The sequence below is a fragment of the Centropristis striata genome, chromosome 12 (assembly GCF_030273125.1).
Source record: "Centropristis striata isolate RG_2023a ecotype Rhode Island chromosome 12, C.striata_1.0, whole genome shotgun sequence".
NCBI lineage: Eukaryota > Metazoa > Chordata > Actinopteri > Perciformes > Serranidae > Centropristis > Centropristis striata.
This window is the reverse complement of record NC_081528.1, coordinates 8,303,318-8,327,129: the sequence shown is the minus strand read 5'-3', so window position 1 is coordinate 8,327,129 and position 23,812 is coordinate 8,303,318. Positions and strand designations below refer to the sequence as shown.

General features: G+C 38.1%; 1 protein-coding gene across 1 annotated transcript in view; it reads right to left on the bottom strand.

The window, feature by feature from the left end:
- Positions 1-23,812, bottom strand: part of LOC131981648 (complexin-2) — a 54,907-nt gene that overhangs the window by 8,539 nt on the left and 22,556 nt on the right. Inside the window, exon 2 of the mRNA XM_059346035.1 lies at positions 9,928-10,101. Within this exon, the coding sequence (XP_059202018.1) occupies positions 9,928-9,958 (31 nt within the window). The 5' untranslated portion in view covers positions 9,959-10,101. The remainder of the gene's footprint in view (positions 1-9,927; positions 10,102-23,812) is intronic.

Genomic DNA, 23,812 nt, shown 5'->3' with positions numbered 1-23,812 from the left:
GTTACCTCCGTCTGATCGATAGTAAATACAGGACCACCTGAGCGTGTATGAATTATGGATCCTCCAGCGGAGAGAAAACTTCATCTGGGTATTGATCTTCCTCTCGGGTGCTGGTGAGAGGAGAGCCTGGCTGCCGTCCCGCTCCTCATCCAGCACCTTTCTTTCACCAGAGCCACAGTAAAGACTAAATATGTTTCACCACTGACGAGATTATTTGAGGAGAGGAGAGGAAAGAATGGCTGTGAACAATGGAGAGCCTAGGATTTCTGCACTGGAACACAAAGATTATTGTCTTACCAAATAAAAACTACTGAAAAGTAATTAATGGGACTTATTAAAGTAAATTATACTGATTAGCCATCTGGTTTTTTTAAAATATCAGCTTTATGACAGCTCCCCAAAGGTAAAGCCAAAAACATCTGGACGCCCCCTGGTGGTGAGCTGCAGTACAGGTATAAGCCCCGCCCCCTCCAAGTTAGTGACCCAAACTAAAAACTTGAAAAAAAATTGGAGTGACATTTACTTAAAAAAAGCTAGGCAAGTTTTTCCACACAGAAACTTGTTTGTAATCTTTACTCAGGCTGTTTCTAAGTAATATTTATTTAATAGAACCACTTTTTTTTTTTTTTAATACACAAGTAAATTGCAGACTCACTGATGTCCCTCAATAACATTTTACTTGGAAATATCAACTAATTAAGCCAATGAACTGGTTTAGTGAATATTACTTGGAAAACCTTTTTTTTCAGAGGTCAAATAAATGTTTCCAAAAAATGGTTTCAGTCGTTTAAGGTCGTTCTTATCACGCTGACGTTTGTTCAAGTGTTCATCGTCTGATCAGTTTGGTTGTTGGAGTGTGACTTTATGATCTAATTGAATTGCAATTGGTCGGAAGAGATTTTATATTTGGTTTGTTCAAGATATGCCAGGTCTGTGCAGAATCGATCCCGTGATCGCCATACAATGTGTAATCCCACAAGAGTGAGTCGACTGCAGAAGGCCCCGGGCATGATGGGAAATGCTTGTCTCTCACCTGATCTAACAGCTGATTGATGGATGATGAAAGTAGTAGAGGTGCCACCGTAAACAAAGTCTGAAGGTCTCGTGCCATAAATTATAGAGAGTTTAAACAATGTCGTTTTTTTATAAAACTACATTATTTGCCTCTCTGACGGTCAAGACCTATTATCATCAAAGTGGTAATGAAATAATTAAACAGTTTTTAGTCTTCGGGTTTCTTCACTGACTGCAGTTTGGAGGTTTTGGTTTGAAATACGACTGAAAGTTGCTTTTGGTCGTCACAAAGGTCATTTAACATTAATGCTCCAGTCATCAGTATTGATTACAGACCATATAAAGCCTCACTGATATACTGTGGTCATTAAGTGTTATGTTGTAATAAAAAGCTAAAGTCCTGCCTCTTTAAGCTCACAGGAGCCGAAGCAGAACATTTCTGAAGGACCAGAGTAAATTACTGAGAAAAGAAACTGTGGTTCCAGGAGTGTGTGGTTCCTCCGGGGTCTGTCAGCCCGCGGTGGCCGGTCCTGGCTCTCTGCACGCTCATACGGAGGTCTAATTGCCCTGCAGCGCTGTGTGGTGGCAGCAAATCTGAGGATGACAAATTAGCACTCAGCTGGTGGGAGAGGAGGGGAGGGGGGGCGGTGATAGGTTCCCAGGGACTCACTGGGGAGCCGGGTTAAGGTCAGACTGTCCGCTGTGTGTGCTTCATTGAGTTGAAACACTCAAACACACACCATATGTACTCGAACTGTGTGTGCAAACATCTTCAGAGTGAATACACACATATGGGCACACACTGGTTGTTGAAGCTGCTCTTTAGGACTCTTCATCTGAGATAGGATAAAATTAAAAGTTAACATTTTTTAATTTAGGTGCATTTTATTTTGTTCACAGCACATCTAGCTGTTACTCCAGTCAATGTTTGTTTTGTAAAGGAATCCTCGATCTATATTTATTCTTTTTTGTTTTTTGATAGCTCTGAACCCATAAACTGAAAAAATTAAACAATTAAAAAACATTAAAAACATTGGGAAAAAACATTAAAACTTCCTTTCTATGATAAACTTTTGCCCAAAAACATAAACCCTTTGTACAAACTAGATCCTGTAAAAAACAAGAAATTCTGAGCTCCTCCGTGCAAGTAAGCTAAGATAAGACTTTATTCATCCCGCCGTGAGGAAATTTAAATGGGAAGCCAAGATGAATTTCACTGAGACAAATGATTAAATATTTACTGAAAATCGGACTGAACTACAGGCTGTTCACACAGAGCAGAGAGGAAAAGACAAAGGAGTTTGTGAGAAAAATCCTAAAACAAAAACTGACTGTTTACTCTGCCGAAGTCAGCATGTGCAAACAGTAAATGGTAAATGGAACTGCACTTATATAGCGCTTTTTCTAGTCGCTTTGCGACCACTCAAAGTGCTTTACACTACAGACTGCACTCATTCACCCATTCACACACACATTCATACTGGTGGCAGAGGCTACCATAAACGGTGCCGCCTGCCACCATTGGGAATTCATTCATACACCGATGAACGCAGCATCGGGAGCAATTTGGGGTTCAGTATCTTGCTCAAGGATACTTCAACATGTAGGCTGCCATGGTCAGGGATGGAACCACCAACCCTCTGATCGGTTTGTAACCCGCTCTACCAACTGAGCCACAGCTGGCCAGTATGAATGAGACATGAGGACCATGAAGAGATCTAAACCAGAGGAGGACATCATGCCCAACACAGTAAATGAAGTGGGAAAGTAATTATTATTCCATTCTCCAGAGAGGTGTAGTGTTTTCTCTCTAACCCATCAGTGTCTCCATCATCCTTCCCCCTCTTCTGTCCTTCACTTCTGTCCTCTGCTCCTCGTCCCTCCCCCTCTGTTTGTGTCATATCACAGCCGTCCTTGTCTTCTTGTATCCTCTCCCTTTCATTCATGTACATTAGAGTTCTGCTCTTTCCCCTTTCTCAGACTGAATTTCTTTGCAGCATATAAAATGGATAAAACTACAAGTTTTAAGTGAAGGTTTTGATGAAAATGATAGAACTGAAAAAGTCTTAGTGTGAAAAAAATTTGACATTTCCAAGAAATGTTTCCATGTTTAAGATGTGTATGAACACTAGCTGCTGCCTCACAAAAAAATACAAGTTAGTTTCCTTTTATTCTTCTAAAATACAACTTTTATACCAAGAAGAAACCTCTGCGGCTCTGAGTAGTGATGACAACGTGGAAATGATAAAAAAAAGACTGCACTGGCCACTTGAGACAGGCTCCAAAAGTGAGTCCCTGTCGTCTAAAACATAAATAAAACAGAATGCAATCATTTTGTAATCCTTTTTGACTCATATTTAATTGAAAACTGAACAAAAACAATGTATTTAACCTCTTAAAACCCAACTACATGTCAGTGAGTAAGGGTTAAATAAAAAAAGTCTGTCTTTCCTTGAACTGATGTAGTTTTAGTTGTGTTTTAGCCACATACTAAACAAGCACAACTGTAGAAACTAAAAGATATGACCTTTCAAATTAAGCCTCAAACATGCTTTATGATTGCAGTTCTTTGGTTGTAAGCTTTGGCTCAAATATGTTTTTGGTCTAATCCCAACCCTTCCCCTACCCCTAAACCTACCATGAACCGACTGAATTCTGAATTTAAAATAATAATATTTAATACAATATGCTTTTATGTAGGTTTTACACATTTTCCCAACTATTCAGGGTTGTAGGAAAGAGCCAGTGTAAAGAAAAGGAGAAAAAAATGGAGACAGAGAAAGGAGGAAGTCGGAGCTGAAGGATGAAAACAGACAAAGCATGGTCCGCTAATTCCCCACTAGCCGTTCAGATGAATAACAGAGCAGCTGGGTCATTTGTTGAGGGTGGAGGGGTTTGAAAAATAGAGCTCATTTAAATAACGGATGACCTCCATCTCCAAATTACGCCCTCATAAGTCACGAGTGCCTTGACTGAAGGAAAAGTCACAAAAGCTACATCGATCACATGTTTGGGGGCCTCATGCTCCTGAGCATCATAAACTGTTTCAGTGGTCATCTAATCAACCCGTGTGTTGCTTCCTGTTATTGCACCTTCCTCGCTGCTCGCCATCGTCATCATCCCGCCTGTACAGGAAATGAAACGGTGAGCTTGACCTGGACCAGTTCATGCTGATCTCTCAGATTATCTCCATGTTATCTTTTATATGAGCTTCTTTATGAGAAAGGGAGAGAGGTCCACCTGTTTGATATCCGGGCGGAGGCGAGAGGTGCCTGTTCGGGACAAAAATACATGTTTTGATGTCACCTTTCGGGAGACAAGGCATGTGGTCGCATCTCATCTATCATCATCTCTCAGTTCCAGAGGACATTTGTTTAGCCAATTTAAATTAACTTGATCTTTACTAATTAAAAATGTAACTTTGTGTCAGAGTACACCTGCGATAAAATATGTTCTAGTTTATGTATAAAAGAATCTCAAAGAGTCTCCTCTGGGTGGCCCTTCTTTTTTTTTTTTTTTTACCAGTTGTACTTGCACGTTTCTGCTCAGTATTCCCCACTATGTCACAATTCAACGTTTATTGATTTGAATTTGAACAAAATGCAGTAAAGCTTTGAAGCATTTTGCTTTGCTTATGAATATGTACAATTTATGAGGTGTACTGTGCAGTACAGTCTTTCAGAGCCTACCTATACCATGATGACAGTTTAAAACAGTTGACAGAAATAAAACTCGCAAAACAAAAACAAAAAAAGTAATGTTATAGAGGTTGGCTTCTACTAAGTTTGCATAAGAAAATGTTGTAACCTTATTTTTCGTGACTTTGCAACTGAGTGGTGTTCCACGTAACTACGTCACCTTGACATTTAGAATAATTATGAAGCAGCAGCTGCTGCAAACGGTTGCTCTAAACGAGTGAAACAAAGAGTGAAACGTAGAACTGCTAGTTCTGCGTATAGGTGAGGACCAGCCCATTTCGTGTACTGATTTGTGCAGATAATCAGGTCAGGCCAGCCTCTAGTTGGGAACACTCCCTGCAGTTGTCTGGAGGAGTGAATCGGACCTAAAATCCAACACATCCTGACTTTCTTCCAGCAGGACGGCGTTGGTGTCCCATGTGAAAACAAAAGTAAACCATGTGATTCAAACATCAGTTAACTTCCTGCATCATGTTTTTACTGAACTAAGTCATTTCCAGTAGTCACGTCGTCCTCCTAACTACTTCACTTCCAGGATTTACATCATATATTTACTGTTTAAACTGTCTTTTTTAACACCTAACCAGTAGAACTACAACTTTTTTTTACAATAGCTTTCATTTATGTATAATACTGATAGACGACCTGTTCTGTCGTTTAGGTTGGAGATCTTGTTCCACTAAAACTGGTATGTGCACAGTGCCGTTCACACCCCGGTCCATGGCCACGCCTCCTCGCTCTACCGGTCTGATTAATCAAACACGACGTAGAAACTCTGATGAATCCGATTTCTAATTAAACAAGCAGGAAACAGAATCTATGGCCCGCAGCTGAAATCTATACATCAGTCTGCACCAATGAAATGTTCTGGAGGTGTCCAACAGCTAATGACATTACTGAGGTTGTGTGTGTGTGTGTGTGTGTGTGTGTGTGTGTGTGTTTCAGGTTAAATTAGATAAAAGTGAAGCTAAATTGGACAGAGTGGATGTGTTAGTGTGTGTTTATGAGCACACTTTTATCTAAATTAAATTAAAAGTGTGTGTGTGTGTGTGCATGTGTGTGTGTGTGTGTGTGTGTGTGTGTCTGTGTGTGTGTTTGTGTGCATGTTGTCGACAACTCTATTTGTGCTCTTATCTGTGTGTTTTTGGAAAACAATCTTTACTTTCCTTACTTATAAAAGGCAAAACTTAACTTCACAGATCTCAATATTTTTTAATAAAGATATAATGACATTTTCTCTTATTTTGGTCTTATCTGGTTTGCCTCCATGCTCAGACCTGGAGGTTGCCGCCTGGGTGAGAATCAGTGTTTCAACTGATGTATTTTTTTTTATCCTTGAATGTCAACTTTTTTTTTCCGTGAATATTAACGTTTTCTTGGGTTTTGGTGAAGGTCTTTGTTCAAGGAAGTCCCTGCTTTCCTCATTAGTTAATATCACCTTAAAAAAAACGAATGCACAAGATAAATACAATACTTTTGTCTGGCACAAAATCAATGTGTTGGGGTCATTTCTATGCATGAGAATCACTGCAGGGTTGTTGTTGGATTGACGTCCTGACACGCCCACCTGAACACCACACTTCCATTGGCTCGAGTACACTTCATCTCAAAATGGTCTCGTTTTCCCCCAGGGCCCAGAAGCACCACTGAAACCTCATCTGTGTGAGTGTGTGTATATATTCATGGATGGCCAGCTGAGTCCAAATGAAATAAAATGCCGGTCTGTTCCAGGAGAAAAGGTCATGGCACAAGACGGCACCCCTACAGGAGGTAAATTACAGCACTTCAGTCTGGGCTGGATGGAAAGAGGGGGGAATTAAAGGAGGGATGGATCGGTAAACTGCTATATTGTAGCCCTTAACATGCTGAGAAAAGAGGGATGAAGGGAGAGGAGGAGAGAAAAAGAGAAGGTATTGTTCTTGAAAACAAATGGAAGCTATGGGATGAAGGGACGCATGATTAGAGGGATACTTCAAGATAAAGAAAAATGCTAACAACCCAAATCCCCACTGCTCACGGCAGGAAGGACAAAGGGATGGATGGAAGGAGGGAGTGGAGAAAAAAGATGGAGGAGAGTAAATTGCAACAAGCCTGTGGGAGAGACGGATGAGTGAATTAGAAAAGAAAGAGGGATCAAGCAACGGGGAGCAGGGGAATTGCTCCCATCCCAGGCCTGCACCGAGCTCAGAGGAAGTAGAAAAGGAGAATGGATAAAAAGAAAGAGATGAATGAAGCGATGGAGTAAGCCCAGAATAATGGTGTCCAGACTGATCATGATGCAAATGTTTTATGGCCAGATTTAAGGGGTTGGAGGTCACATTTGTTCCTAAACAGGGATCAGACATAGAATCAGCAGCAGGTCCTGGATATTTTGTTGCATAAAGTCTCAGGTCATGTTTAATATCTACGTGTAATTAGTTAGAAAATGTCTCTTTGTGTGTCTCACTGTGCAATGTGTCCATGTGTGTCAAGTAGATTAAAAAAAGCCCTGTGGGAAAAGGAGAGATATGTAGTGAAGCCAGTGTGTTGGATTCGCCTGGCAAGCTCGCGGTCAGCAGCCGATGAAATACAACAAATATATTATTCTAGGTTGACGTTGTGGAGTCTCACAGTTGACAGTTTTATTCATACTAGGTTTTAACCCTCTGGAGTCTCCAAAAGCGCCAAAGCATGACTTCTTCATGACATCCAGACTAGAAAACAAAGCAGCGTGGAGCCCTACTGCAAATTTACCTCTAAAGTTCTGGCTGTAAACTCCATGAGGCCAGTTTCAGTTTGATGATGATATACCAAGTAAAACTGGAGACAAGGTCAAACATATTTAGTATAAAATAATAGAACTGGATGTAACCCTCTTATATGTTATATTTCAAATTCTTTATTGAGCATGGTAGTGTTTTGAAAGTAAAAAAAAAAGATTCAAAATCACATTTCATGTTGGATTAAAGGACTAAAAAAGACACAAAAAAATAAAAAAAGACACATAATGACCAAAAAAGACACAAATTGACTAAAAAAGACACAAAATTACTTACAAAGACACAAAATGACTAAAAATACACAAAATGACCAAAATTGTTGGTTCAAAATGTTGATCCAGTAAGTCAGAATAAAAAATATATTATTATTAGTTCATATAGGTGACCAACATGGCATTTAAGGATTCAAAAATGGACAAAATAGCCCAAGACTCCATAGAGTTAAAGATGCAGATACTGGCTCAGGTTTTAAGTCCACGCTGACCTTTATATTTTAACTTTAATAAGGTAATTATATACCCTTGTTTTTTGTTATTTAGTGAGAAAAGTCCTGTTTGTCTTGGGCTTGAATGTCTTGTTAAAAAGTCTACATTCCGTGTCAACTTTTCTTTTTTTACCGTGAGATGCCATTTAAGCAACAAGGTAACTCAGTGTTTTTTGTGGAACGTGTTTCTGTGTAGGTACATATGCATGCAAGCAAATACGTAATTCACCTTCAAAATAAAAGCACTGAGGTTGTATTGATTTCTAATTTCCGGGTAACCGAACAGGGACAGCCAGCCGGATTTGTGGCCAATGGGCTGCCTAGTGCCCAGGTCTGAACCAAAAGAGACCCAAAAGAAGAAGATAATTACACCTCATCCAGTACGCTGTAAATTTAAATAGAAAGGGAACAAAAATGCCCAGACCCAATAGCCGGGATATGATTTGTTATGAGGTAAAAGTGAATGAAATATAAGAGTGAGAAAGATTTAGGTGAATAAAGAGAGCGAGGGAATAAAGCACGGAAGAACTGATGGAATGAAAAACCCTGAGGAAGAAATGAAAACGAGGGAGAGAGGGCAGGCCGAGCTATAAAGAAATAAATCTCATTTCATTCCCGCTGCTGGTCACTCAGCTGATGAAAGTAGATGAGCGGGTTGATTTAAGGAGACATTGACCTCTGGCCCCTGGGGGCCCCGCACTTACACGAACATCACACAGCCTTTTTATGTTCCTCTTACTGATGAGCCGATAGACAAGAAGCCCGGGGTGTAGATTAAAAGCCATGAACTTATAAAAGTATTGATCTTGGTATGACATCATCCTGGTGATTATTGTATCCTCTAGTTTAGGCATAAATACTTACATACTTAATACATTCGTCCAATATTTTGAATATTGTTCTCTGTTTTATGTCTGATATTTGTCTGAAATCTGTATTCAGTGTGGTCATGTTTTGACCAGAATAAGAAGTAGTTTTCAATATTACATTTTGCCCTTTTTGAAACAAAACAATAACCAGAAAACACTTGACGAGCTACCACATACACCTCTAACTTTGTTTTTTCTGCATGAAAATACACATAATGATTGTGACAATCATGGGGAAAACAGCGTTTTATTGACTGATGGCACCCTATTATCGTTGATTTGTAGATACCCCATTAAATTTTGTCCAGTGATGAAGCAACATAATGCCTGCCAGGTTGGTTGGAGGTGTGGTGGGTGGATCAACTGGACTTTTAATTATTGTATGATTGTTGTGTCCCTTTGATGGAAGTAATATCCAGATGAAGGTTTTTTTTAATCCGAACCATGTTGCTTTTTCTTAACATTAAGGAACTGGCTTTTATGGCTATACTTATCCTAACAAAACAGTCTAACCTACAGCATTAATTAAGTGTTTCAAACAGCTATTGTGATATCTAAAACAGCAATGGTGAAGTAGCCTACGGCAGCACCCATGATATGTCAACGATATGTTGCAGTCACAATTGATTTTGCTGAAAATACAAATCATGATGCAAAACTTTTTAGTAGGAAATCATATAAACCCCTTTATGAGAATATGTTGTGTTAACATCTGCTAATTAGCACTATGTACAACCTGCAGCTAATGCCGATGAAGCTGAACAAGTTTTGAAGGTTTTTTAAGCATTTGACAAATATTAATTTTGATGTAAAGTTCATTAGAAATCATACTGATGAGGATATGGTGCTAGAGGAAAAATCATCAAAGTGATTAATATTCATACAGTGAGGACCATGTCTTACAGAATTTGTTGGCAATTCATCCAACAGCTAAGCAGTCTAATGATCTCTCTGCCAACATGTAACTCAGCAAAGAAAAACGTTGAAATGATTTTTTAAATATTTGTGAGCTGTTTCCCATCACTGACTCTCGTCCCCACATAGAAAATGACCAAAATTACTACTGAGGTTCAGATGCATAAAGAGAAAGATTGAGTACTTACCACCTAAAGCTTGCTTCATAACAAAATCCATGATTCCTGCTGATTCGTGTAATTTTTCTCCTCAAAACCAAACACAACTGAGCATGTAGCCACCGAGCCTGAGTCCTGATCCTTCTGTCTGTCCCCGTCTTCTGTCTTCTGTGATGCTGAGTGTCTTCAGTGACTCTTCTAGACCTGAGAGAGAAGAAATGATTAGATAAACATCAGGAACCTTAATTCTAGTGTTTCTTTTGACACTTTCACCTCCCAATAGAGACGTTAAACCCAGCGACAGATGTCCAATACGTCAGGCATCGGACAGTGTGAGGAGGCGGATCAAGCTGATGTTAAGACAACAGATAATGGGATCTTTTTAACACTCTCTGCTGTGTGACAGGAATCCCATTCAGGGAATCACGTGGATCAATACTGAGGCCATTTACTCCACTTTACTTATCTGTCTGTAACTCAATACAACAGATTAGTCATCGTCCATCGCTGCTGCTCATAAATGTTTTATGGTAAATGAAATGATGTGGTCGTTTTTTGTTTAAATTAATCAAACTCATGTATGACACACATCCACATCAGCTCATTTCCACACATAAAACACACATACTACTTATAAGATAAATAAAAAAATATAGTCACATAGATATTTTCTCATTAATATTTCATAAACTATGGTGATACGCTGTCTCAATTTCAGAAGATACTTCCTTGGTTTTGGTAATATAATCTGTGTGTCATTCTGTTGCCTGATGGACTGAACATAAAACAATGAAGAAGAATATGCATTTTTAAATTTACTGTTTTACAAAAAAAACCCTGTAAAAATAGAAAGCACATTATTATTTCTTGATTGGGATGTGAAATTATAGTTATTTACTTGCATTCCTGAACAGAAAAGATTTATAAAATATTTTCGTTTTCTTGATTTTATAACAGGTGGTCTAATACATTTTTTAAGGACTGTATTTTAGCTTTATATAGTTCGTTTTATGTCAGCTGATGAAGTTGGCAGACGGATTCCTCTTTATCGGTTATAAACTTTTTCAGATGAGACTTCTGTGTTACAGGTACTGAAAGGGGTCCAACAAAAAAAACAGTCTTCTAGCAAACAGAAAGTTAAACCTGTATCATCTATCGTTGCCATCTAGTTCAGCGTCATCCAGCACTGTGCTACTCAGACACGAGCAAGTGTTTTGGAAGATGACATCTCCTGTTTACCTCCCGACTGAGAAGATAAAGGATGAAATAATGCTTGCAGTGTGAGTGATAAAATCTTTCCCCACAGTATTGTAAGCCAGTGTTCAGGTCTCACTGCGACCTGAAACAACATTTCACCAGAGCGTGAAATCAAAGAGCTGACTGGTGCTGCAGCACTGTCACAGGATCTATTCCCAGTATTCCCAGTAGGGATAGCGTCACCTTGGACACAATTGTCCTTTTGTCTTGAGGTGGGAAGACAGATCCTTATCCTTGTTGAAGACTCTTGTTAGTTGATTAGAGCAGTGATTCCCAAACTTTTTTTTAGCCGCGCACCCCCTTCTATGTCCCAACCGGGTTGACGCACCCCCAAACCTCCACACCTTCAAACAAAACAAAATGCAATAAGCTTTTTATAGCCATATTAAAAGCGGCATGTTTAATCATGCTCAAATGACCAGAACACACATATAATAAAATAATCACCATCACAACAATGAGTCTCGCATTTGAAGTCATCTGAAACACAGTTTCAATATAATGCAACAAAGTTATGCACAAGCTTCCACTTCCACAACAGGATGATGACAGGCTCAGAGGCAGAAAGCAGATAAGTTGGGAAAATGTTATAATATTTTGAGCCACGTTGAACAAAAATTGCAGCAAGTTTAAATGAGCGTGGAGCTAAAGAACCCATCATAACACAGGATGGAAAAATGGAAGAAGATAACTTCTACGCTTCATTTTAAGATGAAGTGCATTTTAAATAGCCTGCATTTATTAATTAATTAATATTACAGTTTTTGATTTTACATTTTGCAAAGGAAATGTTTATTTACATGTCTTTATTGTGTGGGGGGAAAAAATGTAATTGTGTAATTATCAGACCGCCATTACATTTTTCATCTCTAGCATCCCTTAGCGGCAGCTCGTGCACCCCTGGGGGTCCACGCACCACACTTTGGGAATCCCTGGATTAGAGGATTCAAGTCAGTCTGCAGCCACACTGACAACAGCAGTGACCAGAGAAACGTGGAGAGTAAATCGCATAAATATGCGGTGAAAAGAGCTTATTGCCTTTGAATTTCAATGGTTTTACATTGTTTTAATACAGTTGGACGGAGGCTGCAGCTGCCTCATCACTCAGCCGTGATTATGCCCGGCTGCTCATTGGCTGCCGTTGAATATGTGGCCCTGCACACGCTCACTGTTGCCCCCCTGTATCTATTTGATAAACTCTTCTTCTGCACCACTGTCGCCCGAGATGAAATCCTCCACATTTATTGCACCTGGCGAACCAGAACACCATTTCCATTTTGAAGCAGATCCCTCCTGCTCCCCCTCGCCGAGCGCCCCGGTGTCATTTCGCTACGCCAATATTTGCCGGCGCTGAATAGAGCCGGGATGAGATAGGATGGGACGGGCAGATTGAGCTGCACAGCTTATTCTGGGGAGGCGACGGGGGAGAGACGAGGCCGAGCGGGACGACAATCCATTTGTAACTGTGACCGATCGCTTCAGGGGGTGAAGGGCCTCATTTCCATACACACACACACACAATGAGGACACACACTAGATTTCATTAACAGATGCACGCTGATACACAGGATGAGAAACACACTTAACCTTGTGTGAGGAGCGTAAACTCTCTTTGCATACATAAATGTGTGTTTGTGTGTTTTCATACACAAAATAGGTGCATTCATAAATGTGTGTGTGCATGTTAATCTGAGCTTCTATACAACTGAAGGACGGACAAAAATATAATTACTTTGGAGGATGCACACACACACTGAGGTCTTGTGTTAAAGCCTTGGACAGAAAATGTGAATTAGTGAGTTTCCATCAACTGGTTTAAAGCAAATAAACAAAGCTGCATAAACATACTTTGGTCAGCAGATGGCAGTGTAATTGCTGTAGACTAATCCGTCAGTAAACAGGAGAAGAAAAAGAGATTAAACAAGAGAGAGGGAAAAAAAGAGGTTGCTAATTGGACAACTTTGGCTACACGAGGGAAAATATGTCTTCAGGAATTAGGTTCAACTGGGCAACTTGTAATTGTTCTTTTAATGTCAGAGGAAACAGCTGATCAGTCATGTAAGGTAATTGTTTATTATGTCAGAATTTATTCAGAAAAAGAAAAAAAACACAAAAAACACCTCAAGGGAGCGTTAAAACCTTCATGTGCATTTCAAAAAGTTTAATTGAATTTTGGTGTTTCCATCAAGCTTTTTTCATCCAAATCTTCAAAATGCTCAGAGAAATGTGTTTAAGAAACCCAACAACTGTAAGGAGAACATGGAGGGAATTATTTTAGAAATTTAATTATTAATTTTCTAACATAAAATCGGCAATAAGTGCTAAAAGTGGAATAAAGGAAGACTGTTTTCTGCTTGCAAAGAAAGAAGATGCTCATCCATAACTACTTTAAAAGATGAATAATCAGAAGATCATTTTATGTTCTGCAAATGAAGGCAGACCAATGAGAGGACATGTAAACAAAACAAAACAGAAAACTGTTTTACTGGTCGTCTGTGCAAGCAGCTTTTTACGACTCATATGGTCGATTGTTTTGAAGTGGAGACCTCTAGTGGCCATTTTTATTATGAAAGGGGGAAAGAAGGAAATCAGGTGACTCAGTTTCAAGAGTGACAAGAATTCAGGGTGGATGGATGGTTCAAACAAACATATTTCAGTAGTTAGAGTCGGTGGCAAATTACCTTTTCTGTTATTTTTGGGGACGTGTTGTTTTCAACATATTTATCAGATTACTGGGCCTCTTTGTTGCTAAACCAAAAGTGATAAGCTATTAAATTGGACTCAAATACATGTTTTAGCCTCCGTATTTGCTTCACTTTGTGATGAGGCCAACTGAGTTATCCATAAAATAAGTGAAAAAAACAAGATGAGCAAAAATCAGCTGTGGTTTCTAGCCTTGGCAGCAAAGTAAAAGTATATTTTGGTCCAAAAGCTAAGTTTGTTCCTTCAAGCACAGAAACAACACGGAACAATGGTTCAGTGAGTCCTTGGCAGCTCAAATGCATAGAAGTGTAAAGAAAAATGTGTTTTTATCACCTTCAAGTGCATCTGTTTACTTGTTATGGTGTATTTTTCTTGTAAACATGCAGCCTCCTACACCTGATCTTTCATTCATCGAGAGGTCAGAGGTCACACGCCCACGTTTCAGCTATTATACTCATTGTGTACTATGTTCACAATGAATACATTTAAACACTTCATGCAGCTCAATGAAAGAAGAAAACTGAAAGAAACTGAAAGATAGAAGAGGAGATGGCTCGATAAAATAAACAAAAAAGCTTCCTAATCATCGTGTTGTGTTTCTGTTTCTATTACTTTTAGGTTTTTCTTACTGACACACTTAGAGATGTGATCATGTGGAACATAATTTTATTTATTGATTGATTTCATTTAATGTTGCTTCTTATTTTGTTGCTGTGGCTTCAGTTTGGGTCTTAGACTGGGATGTTCAGAGTCATTCTTACATCAAATCACAGTACATTAGATGGGCTATACGGTGTATGTGTGTTTGTGTGTGTTTGTGTGTGTTTGTGTGTGTGTGTGTGTGTGTGTGTGTGTGTGTGCGGCCTCCGGTGTTTCTGGTCTGGCAGCAGAACATTTCTCTTATCGTTACAGAAACAGACTCAAGGACACACTAATGGAATAAAGGAAAGATGCTGCAGTCTGACAAGGAGATCTGGAAGAAAAGGACGCGCACACACACATACGCATACACACACATTTGTGTATATTGAGGACATTCAGTTCATAACCTTGACATTAAAGCCTTAATTGGAAAATATATGTCTGATAATTTGCGATCCAGCAGTGATGCAGCCTGTGTGTATCAATGAAAGGACGAAAATTACAGAAGTAGAAATAAATGTATGAATGAAATAAAATATATATAAATAATCCAAAAAATAAATGGAAATTCTATATTTTACTTTTATTTTGTTAGTTATTTCTGTATTTATTTATTCATTTATTTTGACATTTTTTATGTATTTAGTTTATTTCCACATTTATCTATTATGTATTAATTTCTCTTTAATTTTTCTTTCTTCTTTAATTATTTGTATATTTATTTCTATGTTTATTAATGTCTTTCTGCGTGATTTATTTCTATCATTTATTTATGTATTAATGTATTTATAATTTTTTTTTCCTACATTTATTTTTACATTTTATATTATATTGTTTATAAATGTATTTATTTATTATGTATACATTTATCTACATATTTATTCATACATTTATTCATTTATTTCTGAATTACTTTTGACACCCTACAATATCAATAAAATAAATGTGAATATATATTTAAAAAATGTGCATTTATTTATATATTTTATATTTATTTACACATTCATTCATTTATCTATTATCCATTCATCCATATATTATTTATCTATTTATTTATTTATTCATTTATTTCTACTTTTAAATTCTCCGTTCCTCACCTCCTACCTGAAAACTGAGAGCTCTTCAAACACAAGAGAACCTGGATGACATAATGTTAGAAAACGCTTCATGTGAAGAAGACAGGAACAATTCATCACGCTTGTTATCGCGTGAAGCGGAGGAGCGTCGCCCTACCTGCCTGCATTTACATCCCCGTCAGAAACCCGAGGCCTCGTTATGTAAGAGCTTATCAGTGGGCGGATGGCGTTGGACTGGAAGCTGAAGCAGCTCTCCAGCATACTGAACTTCTCCTTTCTGGTGATAGCGGAGGGGCTTTAAAACCTTATATAACCTTCCCTTTCACACAGGGCCAAATATACCATACAATCACTGATGCCAGCACCCAAGGGCCTCCTCCCATTACTCCCATCCCCCAGCACCCAACCATTCTCCTTCCACCCTTTCTTCTTCTACTTCTCCTTCCTATTTTAATTTCATAATCCAGGCACTGGCAGCGGTGCGTGACGTGGGATAATGTTATCAGGGCCGGGCAGGACAGCGCTGATCCTATCCGGTTAATTGGAAGTTGTTTCCGAGTTTTTCGCGGTGCAGAGACCAGGATGGGAGCGACTCGTGGAAAACATGAGTCCGTCAGCGTCACATGTTTATGACAGGCAAAAGGGAAATGTGTTAGAGGGAGAGAAGAGAGAGGAGAGAAGAGCTTTACATGTGTGAGTTCAGTTCAGAGATGACAGGTCCATTAAAGGAATTACAACCAGTATGGAGAAATGTGTTACTGGATCCTGTAGTGGTGGGATGGAAAAAGCAACACTGAGCAAAAACTCATTACTCCTGTTGTGCTGATTTTTCATTTTTAGCTTTAAAGGAAAAGGCTGAATATAATGTAAATGTTTCTTATTGACAACAAAAACTCATTAAAAAAAAGTGCTATTTTGTCTCTAAATCCCATTGGTATCTACGGAAGACATGAATCTTTTATAAAAGAAAAAAATAGACCACAAATAGGAGTTACATTTTTTTTAAAGAAAAATAAACAGGAGGAAATGGTCCATTATTTGGGAACTATTTTCAGTGGTGGATGAGTCCACATTTTGGCGCTCTAGTGAGTACTTGATGCAGCAGGACAGCGTTTTTTTTTAAATCATTATCTTCTTTTTTAAATTTTCTTATTTATCTTAATGTTCATTCTAATTGTACAACGATTAGTAACTTACTATAAATCAAATACATGTGTAGGATTGCTACAAGTATTAAGAACATGATATGTTGCTGCAAAAAAGTATTTTTTTTAAATGTGTGGGCATCAGGCTTTGCTGACTTGTTTGTCTGTTTTTAACCTAGACTGTATGAAAGAAGCGGACATAGCCACGATGACATCTCCCATTGGTTCATCAAGTATGGCATTTTGGCTGTCCCTGTCTTGGTATTTTGAAGCCAGAAGTGACCAAATTAGGATGAGAGGGTGGAGCTCAGCAGGTGGAAATTACAGCCAGTGCAGCTAAAACTGTCATTAGCTTTCAAAAGTGTTGGCAACAACCGAATTCTGAACAAGGTATCACCAAAATGCATAAAAAACACAAGACCCACAAGGTAAATAACCAGTCATTCTCCAGTGATGTAACAATTTGCACTTCAACGATGGTCAGGGATCAAACCTCCGACCTTTCGATCATCAGGCGACCACTCTACCACTTCAATGGGACAAAAAGACGGTGTGATGATTTGAATGATGATTTGAATGATTCAGAACAAAACCTCATTATGAGAATGCTTACTGAGGTCATAAATCAAATGAAAAGTGGGGTCAATTTTCCACAGATATCTATACAATCTGAATTTTTTTTTGCAGCCAGTGGAGTCGCCCCCTGCTGGACATTATAAAGAATGTAGGTTTAAGGCACTTCTGCATTGGCCTTTTCAGGACGATGGATGTTGCAGTTTGGTTTTTGAGCTCTGAGACACAAAGAAATTAGATTAATCAGGCTTTGGATACCCGGCCTGAGACTCTGCATGTGATTAAAAACTTTGATAAAAAACAAGTTATGATGTATGCAACCTGGTTTTCCTGCAGAAAAATATAAACTGTACAGAACACCTTCAAAAATGGTCAGCTAAAATGTATGTATAGTTTACTAACTGAAGCTATAAAAAAAATCTATTTAAGAACATTCTCTATCGTCTTCGGCTCATTGCTGCAGATGTTATTAACCTAAAAGATTCCGCTCACTACTTCCAAAACCGCTGTGCAGATATGAGACTTTAACCCCACAAAGTGTTCACTCATTTTGCATTAACAGTTGCAGTGGTTGCTACAGGCCCACATCCTGCATCTCTGCTGCATTAGTGGTGTGATGTAATGTTCAACCACCCACCACCTCCGTGAATCTATCGTTGTCAAGTCAGACAAGTCTGAAAAATCAGCTGATATTAACTGCTCCGCCCCATTTAAATTTCAGAAACATGCTCCAGGTTTTAGTTTTTGCCAAAATGAAACTAAACTTCTGTTGAGTTCTCAAGTGTTGAGAAAGTAACACAAGATAAATCACAGATGAAAAGCTCTTGTCCCCTTTAACCAGTTTAAAGGACTGATGTTAAAAAAACAAAAGTCATTTGTAGTGGTCAGCACACACACACACACACACACACACACACAGAGACAGGCGCATGCATACGGGGCCTCCAGCGAGCCTTTCACCATGTGTTTGATGAGCTGAGCCTCGGGACACTCGACTGGACCTGAATGGTAAAATCAATAGCGAGCTGGATGAATGGAGGCCTGACAGGAGCAGGTTAGCATGACTCCACCAGGACTTCCTGTCTTCATTTATCTCTGTCCCCACTCAGCTTTGTGAGTCTATGAAGAGATAAAAAATTACAGTATCTTTAATGTACTAGTTGGAAAATTTAGTTTTCAGACATAATCCGCTGTTAATTATGTTTTCATTTTCATTGTGATATGTTTTGAAGAGCTTGATTAATAAAGTTTTCATCATGCTGTATTTAAGAAGACATGAAACTAACAATTGAGATCACACACTCATTATGAGAAATAAATCAAGTTAGAAGTAGGCTCATTTTCTCATAACCCCCCTTGCAAACGGTTCTTTCATTTTCCACCACCAAAGAGCCAGCTCCCAGCCAGGAAAACTGGTTCCACAGCTGCACCAACTCTTTGCTGGTCTTGAACCGTGAACCGCTATGTCAGTGGGCTGGGGGCGGGGTTATCAAATCGGTACCGTTCAGAGAAACTAAAATGTGTATCATTCATTTATTTGATTTGTTTAACTGCAATGTGATTGATACAGGTGAGCTAGTGTGCTACATTAACGGGGGATCAATAGCATGCTAACGTTAGTGGCCTATCGCTAGCGGGCTAGCGTTAGCTTACAATAAAGTCCAACATTAACATCTTTTGTTCAGTGTCAATAAGAATGTATTTGGCGTCCATAGTGATCAAAATGAGCAGCTCAGATATGTTGTAGAGACATGCAGTCTGCCTTTGTTATTATACATACCAAGAGGGTGGAGACATATACAGACTTTAGCAGTGACGTAATGACATGGCTCTAGAGCCTGTGAAAAAGTAAACCAGTTCAGAGCTGGTTCGCAAGTTGAACAACTGGAAATTAACCGGCTATGGTCGAAAAAGACTAGGTAAAGGGTAAAAGACTCCTTTCTGCAGCCAGTGAGTCGCCCCCTGCTGGCCATTAGAGAGAATGCATGTTTAAATCAAATCAAAATCAAATCAAATCAAAAAGAATGAGACAGTCTTATGGCTGTAGGAGCTAGCGTAAACTAGCTGTAGTTTAATGCCCTTCTGTCTTGTCTTTTCAGACCCAGAGGTTGCAGCTTGGTTTTCATTGGTTTTTGGAGAACAATGGAGCTCTGTGCCACAGAGGAATAAGATTCAACCGAACATCACACTTTTTAGTTATTCACAGCTGCTTTACTCGCTCAGTAAATATAGTCTGTGTGGACAAATATTTGTGAGTTTTCTTTTTCTTGAGTAAAACACGTCTCTCAGCTGAACAAAATAACTCATTCATGCTGCAAAAAGTCACCAAAGACAGAAAATAAATGTCAGAGACGTTGATGAATGAATTAATGACGAGCCGCCCGCCAACATTATTTATTCATGTGACTTCAGCATGATAAATTATTCCCTCAGCACAGACTGGAAGGCAGAGGAGGGCTACATGAATCCATTTCATTTTTCTTTCTTTGAAAGTGACCGACCCGCGGCCGCCTCAGATGTGCAAAAAGCTTCTGTGTAATTACGTCGCATTGACAAAGCTAATTTTAAATCTGCATATTTCATATTTTAATACTTGTGGTTTATTATAGCACTGACTTCCTGCAGGTTAGAAATTATGACGGATTATTACACCATTTATTCACATACGGTTCTATTTCTGCTCAGTCTTTATGATTCAGTATGTGGTCGAGACATGAAGAGTGATTACTATAAATGCAGTTTTAGTTAGAACTGAATGAAATATAGCCAGATCATTCTACTTATTTCCCTCTGTATGCCTTTCTTTCTTTGCCTGAATATTTGTCAGGTAATTTTTTTTATTTCTTTCACCTTTTGCTTTGCCTTTCGGTGTTCTGTTTGTTTGGTCGTACATCTGCTTTGTCCTCGGGACATGTGGAGGCTGCAGGACTCTGTGGGGGTGCAAGTGGGTGGATGCCTGCGCTTGTTTTCATGTTTCTCCTTCATGTTTTTGCAGCTCTGTTCAGTTGTTTAAGTTAAAAAAAAATTTTTTTAATATAACCAATCTCCAGAGTGATTAAACACAAACAAAAGTTATTTGAGCTGTATGTATATGTTTTCTAAAAGATAAATAAAACATATTTTCTAATCCTTTTTGACATAATTCAGTTGGAAACTTTTAAAGAGAGAATAGTTTATGTTAAAACTAACTCAAAGATGAACTTGCATTCTGGTTTAATTTACATTTCACATAGAATCTCAACTTTTTTAAAATCACGGTTGTACTCTGTAAACAGACAATTATGTCATAAGATATGTAGGTTCTCAGTCATAGTGATAGATATTTTTATAGTGATATTTTTGAGTGTTAAAAGTGGATGTTAACAGTGTTTCTGTGAAACCGTGCACTCAAAACCTAAAGGTTATTAAGTACGTAACATGTATATATACTCCTAAAAATGATGTTCCCCCACCACATTCTCAATTGCGTTTCAAGGAAAACTGATTTTCTCCTGGGTAATGGTCACAGCTTTAAACACATGGTTAATGTTATTAATTGAAACCAAACTATTGTTTGAGTTAAAATAAAAACACTTTTGTTACTTTCTTAAGCAAAATAATTCAAACACTGGTTTTAAACATGAACTGGCTGAAATCAAAACAGCTTCGCCCTACAAAGGCTGAAATTCTAAACATATTTGTGATACAGGAAAAAATAAGTTTACCTCGTAACATAGTAAACAGTTTTGTTGTTCAGGAACAACATTTTTAGAAGACCAAATTGGAAAAACAGATTAAAACCTGTAAAGCTGTTTTTGTTTTATTTTTCTTACGATTTGCTCTGATATCGTTTGATAACATTTTCTGAAAACGTTATTTAATTATTTATTCATTCATTCATGCATTAAATATTAAATAAAAAATATTATTATCATTATTATTATTACTATTACTATTACTATTATTATTATTATTATTATTATTAATAATAATAATAATAATAATGTTATTAATATCACTTTAAATTGTTTTGAGCATATTTATATAGGTTGACTGACTCTTATATTGCATATATAATTTAAAAACACATTAAACCGACATTAAATAGACATTAAATCTAAACTAACACACCTTTTCTCTCGTGATTTTTAGAGAGTGCAAATCGTGCAACGCCATCAATAACCTTGCCGTTTTTAACACTCCCACTCGCTGAACACTGATGACATCAAACCTTCAGGTGTGAAGAAAAATGTGACCTCATCAAACTCAGCGGCTGCAGGTTAATTTGTGCTGCGTTCACTCTGTGCAGTAAATCAGAGGGTCCGGTTTATACTCACACACAAAGAGAAGAGAGAGTGACTGGCTGGAGACTGTGTTCATGTTTATTCACGCTCTCTGTTGTTGTTTCTGTCTCTTCCTCCACATTCTTTCATCCTGCCAACAAATTCTTCTTCTACTGTATGAGTCTCTAGAGTCCTACTCTCATACGCTCTCTTATGGGTTCAGAATTAGATCTGAGATGCTGAAGCTCAAGGTAAATCTACCACGATAACTGTTTTTATTTTTGTTTTTTTAAACTATTATAACCGATTAAAAGCCTCTGGGATTAGTTTATCATGATGAAAAGATAAACTTGTATGATTTTTACTGAGGGTCTAATATCATTGGGGAAAAAACACTGAATACCGATATGGCTGTCGACATACTGGATGTTTGAGCTGGAATAAGAGTATATCTTTTCTTTGCAGGTTTTGCACTGATATGACTCTGCAGAGATACACAGAACGTTGCTGTCTTAACCGCTTTCCTTACAGCCACCAACCTGCAGGTTTTAAAAGTAAATTTTCACAAATTATTCACCAAAAATTCACCGTTTATCGTAGGAAGACACTGTAAAAACTGGCATTATTGTCGGAGTTTGAACTTTCCAACAGTCCTTGAACAGATCATAGGTTACCAAAGTTTCCGATAGAAATAGTGACCGAAGTGAAGCTTAAAATAGTGATATTTCTGTCAGAATCACTTTATTCTGCGTGTGTCATTTAAAACGTATCCAAAAATAAAGTGTTTGCATTAACCAGATCCTGTTAAAATCATTAAATTCCGCTCCTCAGTGTAAAGCCATGATTGATTCTGCTGAGACAAATGGTTACGTGACAAATATTCACTGAAAATGTATTTACACAGAGCAGAGAGGAGAGGACAGGAGAGGCTGGAAACATGACATCTGTTATTGCATACTTCAATATGTGGAAAATGTGGAAAACATTTGTGACACTTGTAGACACTTGGAAAAGTGTATAAATATATATATATATATATATATATATATATATATATATATATAGCATTTTATTCATTTTTTTTCAATTATTTATCAAATTATTCTGGAAAAGACATGTTTGAGTTGTCCTCACTTCTAGCCATGATTGTGCTGATTCCATAGAGCTGCAGGACTTATAGATTTATATATGTTTTATATATTGCAGAGAAATACAAGGACATGATGTAAAATGTAAAGAGAGAAAAAAAAAGCCCCGGAACTGTTTGTTGGGGCTCAGAGGGTTACAGAATATTTAACATAATCATAGACAATTAAACAACATTTTATTGGTTGAGTGCTCTGCTTTTCCCCTTTAGGACTCAATAACAAGCAAAATTAAGCATATTTTAAGAAATTTTCTGGGGTTTAGTTGCTGATTCTGGAGGAGAAACAATTGTCACATGAAGAGAAAGTGCGGCAGGTTCTCCGGTTGCAGCAGAAACAAACTGGAGGCAGCGTGTTGAATATTATGTAATTAATGGAGCAATTAGCTGCTACAGTACGGAGCGTTCACTCAGCCATCTGTTCAGATGACAAACAACGAAATCGATACGGCGCCGAGTCCCCGACGCTCTGCCGCCACCGCCCAGCCTGTCAACCATTAAACAAACCATTCAGAGTCATCTGAGCGATTCGTTTACACAAGCTGAGCCTGTTATTTTTTATCATCCTAACATGTAGTCATCACGGTTCTTTATCCTGCTTCACATCCACTCTGTTTATCTTTGTGCTAATTATTGGATTATAACCATGTTAGAGTGACACACAGGTGTCATTTCAACAGATTAACCAGGTAATCATAGTTACAATACGGCTCAGGTTGGAATTAACAAAACCTGAACAAAAGAGCTGCTTATTTGTCTTTTAAATGTCTCCGTTCTGACTGACTGAACTCAAAGGTTGCAGGCTGATTTACAGTCATGATTTATTAAGAAAACAGGTTTGCAATGCATTTTTAGTGTAAGCAAAACAGCTCGCATGTAGCATTAATAAAAACATTATGGACCAATGGCATACGTGCAATTATACCACATTCTGGGCTGATAACTTTGTGACTTGAATGCTGTATTTTTCCTCCGATCTGGACATTATCACACTATTGAATACCGCTATTTGGCTCGCTAAATTTTAGTTTCAATGTAATAAAATATTGTTTAAAAAGTAAAATAAATGCACATAAGTAGGGGCCTACTGTACTTTCAAGCTGGTGTTTATAA